This window comes from Sinocyclocheilus rhinocerous, unplaced genomic scaffold (assembly GCF_001515625.1).
Source record: "Sinocyclocheilus rhinocerous isolate Xijiao unplaced genomic scaffold, SAMN03320098_v1.1 scaffold2011, whole genome shotgun sequence".
Classification (NCBI taxonomy): domain Eukaryota; kingdom Metazoa; phylum Chordata; class Actinopteri; order Cypriniformes; family Cyprinidae; genus Sinocyclocheilus; species Sinocyclocheilus rhinocerous.
In genome coordinates this window covers 104,135-108,995 of record NW_015649239.1, presented here as the reverse complement: position 1 = coordinate 108,995, position 4,861 = coordinate 104,135, and the positions used below count along the sequence as shown (strand labels likewise).

At 35.8% G+C, this 4,861-nt stretch overlaps 1 protein-coding gene across 1 annotated transcript; it reads left to right on the top strand.

Moving 5' to 3' along the window:
* Positions 1 to 662: 662 nt before the first annotated feature.
* On the top strand, positions 663 to 3,236 carry LOC107710445 (gamma-interferon-inducible lysosomal thiol reductase-like). Its single transcript, XM_016515212.1, has 7 exons — positions 663 to 899; positions 1,756 to 1,944; positions 2,039 to 2,107; positions 2,389 to 2,478; positions 2,577 to 2,729; positions 2,847 to 2,915; positions 3,020 to 3,236. The coding sequence occupies exons 1-7, from the start codon at positions 759 to 761 to the stop codon at positions 3,077 to 3,079; spliced, it is 771 nt and encodes a 256-aa protein (XP_016370698.1). The 5' UTR covers positions 663 to 758; the 3' UTR covers positions 3,080 to 3,236.
* The last annotated feature ends 1,625 nt before the right edge of the window (positions 3,237 to 4,861 follow it).

The window sequence follows — 4,861 nt, the reverse complement described above, 5'->3', positions numbered from 1 at the left end:
ACACAATTAAAAATAGCAGCAAACTATTAGCTGGCAGTAGCACCCATACATTGCTAACATAACTAACAGACTTTCACAACAATGGCACATGCACAGTTATTGTTTTTAATGCATTTCTCAAATGCAACATGCAGTTTATATAGTCTTAATGTATCTTGTCCCATTATCAACCTAACCACAGGCTCTACTCTTCAAAATGGTAACCCCCAAAAACAGCAACATAACACAAACCCCTGTAAATCCCAACATTGAACAGAACATTAAACACAAACAGATCTTATACTATCATAATTGTGTGCAAAAATAAACAAAATAACATTTAATTTCATGTACTCTTCAGTCTGTATCAAAGAACGATGGGAAAAGCAGATTTTCCTCTATTTGTATGATTGTTAATTGAACTGAAGTTGCGGTTAAAGATAAAAGTATAGATATGGATTATGGAATGAGTAATAACTGTAGATTTTAGGCATTTGTTTTGATATGACCAACTCAAACAATTAAGATATTTAAATATTTTATTAAGGTAGAACTTTATAGTTATCTATTATTGTGACATTCACAAAGCCACAACATTCAGTTGTGAACCCTCTTTGCTCATGAGCAGCTTCTCTTTGCTGATCTGAGGTCAGTGAGTGTTGTGTCTGTTCAGCTGCAGCTGCTCACAGTTGATTGGAGGTTATTTTCATGGGAGGAAAGTGTACTCAAGCTCTCATACTGCTCACAGAAAGCTCAGGGACTCTCTAAATACCAACAGCATGAACACTCTATTGCTCTGTGTGTTTTATGTCATATTCCTCAGAGTTTATGAAATCCAGTGTAAATCTCACCCAAAGCCTTCATGTGGATACCCTCCATCCCAATGGTGCAGGTCTCTGGAGATTGCCATAGAATGTGGGGTAAGTCTGTTTAAGAGGTTGATTTTAAGTCTTGAAACAATTAAGTTCTTTTTTGCCATCTTTAAATGATAGAGGCATTTCTGCAGCTCAATATCAAGATTGTAATGATTTGTGGCTTGTTAAAAACAGTAATGTTGCTGCATCTCAAGGCATGTCGATCTTTTTATTTAAAAATGGTTAAGGTGACCTACAATACAGAATTGTTCATCTGTTTTCACTTGCATAAAGCAATATAGTACTTGATGTTAATTTGCAGTGTTACTGACTGTTTAGAATATTGACTTTTATGGAGTATATTGCACAGATACACTGGTCTTGTAATGAAGCTGTGTTCAACTTCACTTTCAAAGACTTCTTTGTGCTTATAAATTACTGTCATGCTTTTGAACACAAACAGCTTCCAATTAAACAGGCCATGAGTCACATCATGAGTTTGATGATGGTCCTCATGTCTACAACTGTATGTTCTTATACTCTAAGCTCAGGGTATGGCTGCACGATAAATCGCATTGCATAGATGCGCATTAAATATCGTATGCGATTTATCGTGAAACCCTAGTTCAGGGTCAGAAGTTCATCCTGTAAATAGTTTAAAGATAAAAAAATAATAATACAAATAAATAATGATCACCCCCTCCTAAAAATTACTTGTAAACTCAATCAGGTGTAGCTAATCACCTTCTCAATGGAACAAAAATCAATTTGACTTTCAACTGTGGTCATTTTGATTAGCTCAGCATGAAAAGAGCTTTCCTGGAGAATTTCAGTCCTTGGTAGAGCAACTGAAGCAAACAATCAACTATGGGTGGCACTGTCAAAATATCTCCGGAATATCTTTCCTTATGCATCTGAATAGGTGTGGAAACAATGTATGGAACTGAACGCAACCCGGCCAGACCCAGTGGTTCCTCCTGTAGAGATCACTCTCTATTACGAGAGCCTTTGTCCAGGCTGCAGAGCATTCCTAACAGAGCAACTCTTCCCAACATGGACTTTACTAAAAGATATAATGAAAGTCAACCTGGTGCCCTTCGGCAATGCTAAGGTACACCTCTGCTCTTTCATAGGAGTCTGTGTGTTGTAATTGATAAAATGTTGTGATGTTTCTTGTGTCTATGACTGTTAACTTGCAATTCAAGGAACTTCCTGAAGAGGATTCATTCTCATGTCAACATGGAGAACCAGAGTGCTATGCTAACATGGTTGAGGTGAGTTTATTACCTAACATGTTGACTACGCTACAAATAAAATATACATGTCATTACATAATAAATGATTGATTAAATATATAAATTGATGATTTTTTTATTTGTGTGTTTGTATATTATGTTTTGAGTATTTTGTTATTAGCTTAGCAACATGCAAACCTCAGGAATACGCTGTGTGAAGGCAGTAAAAAGAGCAAGGCAGCTCACTTGATTTTGTGGATTTGAAAAAGATTTCTCTCTTTCTCTAGTTAAACATTCCTAATATTTCTTCTTTTTAATAGGCATGTGTTTTATATGCAGCCAAACATGCAGCATTTCCTGTCATTTACTGCATGGAGTCATCTGCAGATGTACTAAAATCTGCTAAGCCTGTAAGCATCTCTGAGCCAACATTACTCTCCCTCATTACAGCATTATGTTTGAACAAAGAAGCCATTATGAGTCTTTTTTTCTTCTTCTTCTTTGCCAGTGTTTGCAGCTCTATGCACCGTTTGTTAAATGGCAGACCATAGAGTCTTGTACCAGAGGAGAGCTTGGCCACAGTTTGATGCATCAGAATGCAGTGAAGACGCAGGCGCTCAAACCAGCACACACTCATGTTCCCTGGATCACCTTCAATGGGGTGAGACCTTCTCAAAGCAGAGCAGTTGCACTAATCGAATCTGTTATGTTGAAATAAAAGACACTAAGATTTGTGATGAGAGAGTTTGAGATCTACATGTTTTTTTTTTCTCCTCAGGAATACACTAGTGAATGGGAAGATAAGGCTATGTCCACTCTCTTCACCCTTGTATGCAGTTTGTACAAAGTACAGTATGCTCATGTGTCTTTTCACATGTACCATTTGTGATTGCTGAAATACGGCACATGCTCATCAACAGGACTCAATTAAAAATCTTAATTCTCTTACAGGGAATCAAGCCACCAGTCTGTACTGGAGCCCTGAAAAAACTGGACCGAAGCTTTTGCTAGTGGAAGACAGAAGTGTTGCACAATACACACAATTGTGATATATCTCATGATGTCAACTTTAGTCTGTTTTTCTGTTTGAGGTCAAATAAAAAGTAAATTTTTTTTTTATATAATGTTGACACCATTTTAACCATATGTGTGTGTACTTGGCTATACATTTGGGACAAAAGCATACTTAACATAAAAGTGTTTTTTGTAACTTCATTATCGATTACAAATAAAGAGTTTAAAGGAAACCATAAAAATGATGTCAGCAAATCAATAACATGCAGCACAAACTGCCTCCTGTGGCGACTAATGTCTCTTAATGACCTTTTGCCTCAGTGGAAAATGTCCATTAGAAAATGATCTAGGATGTCTAATGGATTCAAATGGATTTTTCAAATCCATGTGAATGCATGGAAAATCTGGAAGTATAACAGACCAATTCGCGACGTCCTCATGTTTTGTCATCAAATTCAAAACGTTGGCACTGGGTAGGGCTGCACAATTAATCAAATTTCTAATCGCGATTACAATTATGGATGCCACAATTACGTAATCGTTCAAAGCGGCATTCAAGGGAATAATCGACAATTATGATTTTTGTCATAATCGTGCAGCCCTAGCACTGGGGTTGCCACTGGAACTGCACTGAAATCACTTAAAGTTTCAAGAAACAGCTCAACCAATTATCAACCATAAAACGCACTTAGCCTACTACAATAACTTTTCATCACTTTATATTTTCATATTTTGGCAGAATTACCACAGCTGTTTGATGAACTTGTGAAAAAAAAAAACGGAGCGAGAGAAAGAAAAGAAGAAAGCAATAGGCACGAATGGAAACGCTAATGACAAGCTAACGAATGCTAACGTGCTGCAGATGCGCTGCACTCGCGGTTTTAGAATAAAAGCGAAAAGATCAAATTAATCAGATTAGATTGATAGATAATATCAGAAATATGGTGGGAATTAAGTTATATTTTATCACTTTAAACAACAGAGAGTAATAGAGATTTTACAGAAAAACAGAGCTACACGAAGCTACAATCACAAACCAGCAGCACTGCAAATAGGAAGCAGGAATAATACTGTCCAACAGCAACACCCAGAGTGAACATGTACACACATGTCTCATTCTATCTCTTAAGGTAACATTTCTTTAACTCTGAGGCTCAACTTAATTTCACAAAAAAGCTTCATTCACAAAATCAAAAGTTGGATCTTAATTGTTGTTAAATATGCTGTACTGATGTCATGATATGAGCATCTGCATGTAAAGTATAAGTAACACCTTACTTCAATTTCTGTAGATCGTTCTAGAGCCACCATTACTTGTGGACCATTTTCTTCCAATATTTTCTATTACTGCTACATACCCGTTTTCACCAGCAGAGGGCAGTGTCACGGTATTTATTTATTTATAATAATAAATTATTTTAAATTTATTATTTTATTACATAAAATAAATGTATTACATAATTTTATTACATAAAACATGTCTTTAAAAACCTGTTCAAAGAAAAAAAAATGTCTGGGGTCTTGGTTCATCAAATTGTATCCTTCTTCAAACCAAATAAAGCTTTTTTCTGTCTAATAAACATGTTGCTTTTATTGGGCAAGGTATGCAACAGTGTCTACAATAGTATGTTATTTGTAAATAGTACAGGTGCATCTCAGTAAATTAGAATGTCGTGGAAAAGTTCATTTATTTCAGTAATTCAACTCAAATTGTGAAACTCGTGTATTAAATAAATTCAATGCACACAGACTGAAGTAGTTTAAGTCTTTGGTTCTTTT

Coding starts and splice junctions, on each gene's coding strand:
- LOC107710445 (XM_016515212.1), top strand. CDS start 759: ATGAACACTCTATTGCTCTGTGTGTTTTATGTCATATTCCTCAGAGTT. Junction 900..1,755: donor AGATTGCCATAGAATGTGGG/GTAAGTCTGTTT, acceptor GCATCTGAATAG/GTGTGGAAACAATGTATGGA. Junction 2,108..2,388: donor GCTATGCTAACATGGTTGAG/GTGAGTTTATTA, acceptor TCTTTTTAATAG/GCATGTGTTTTATATGCAGC.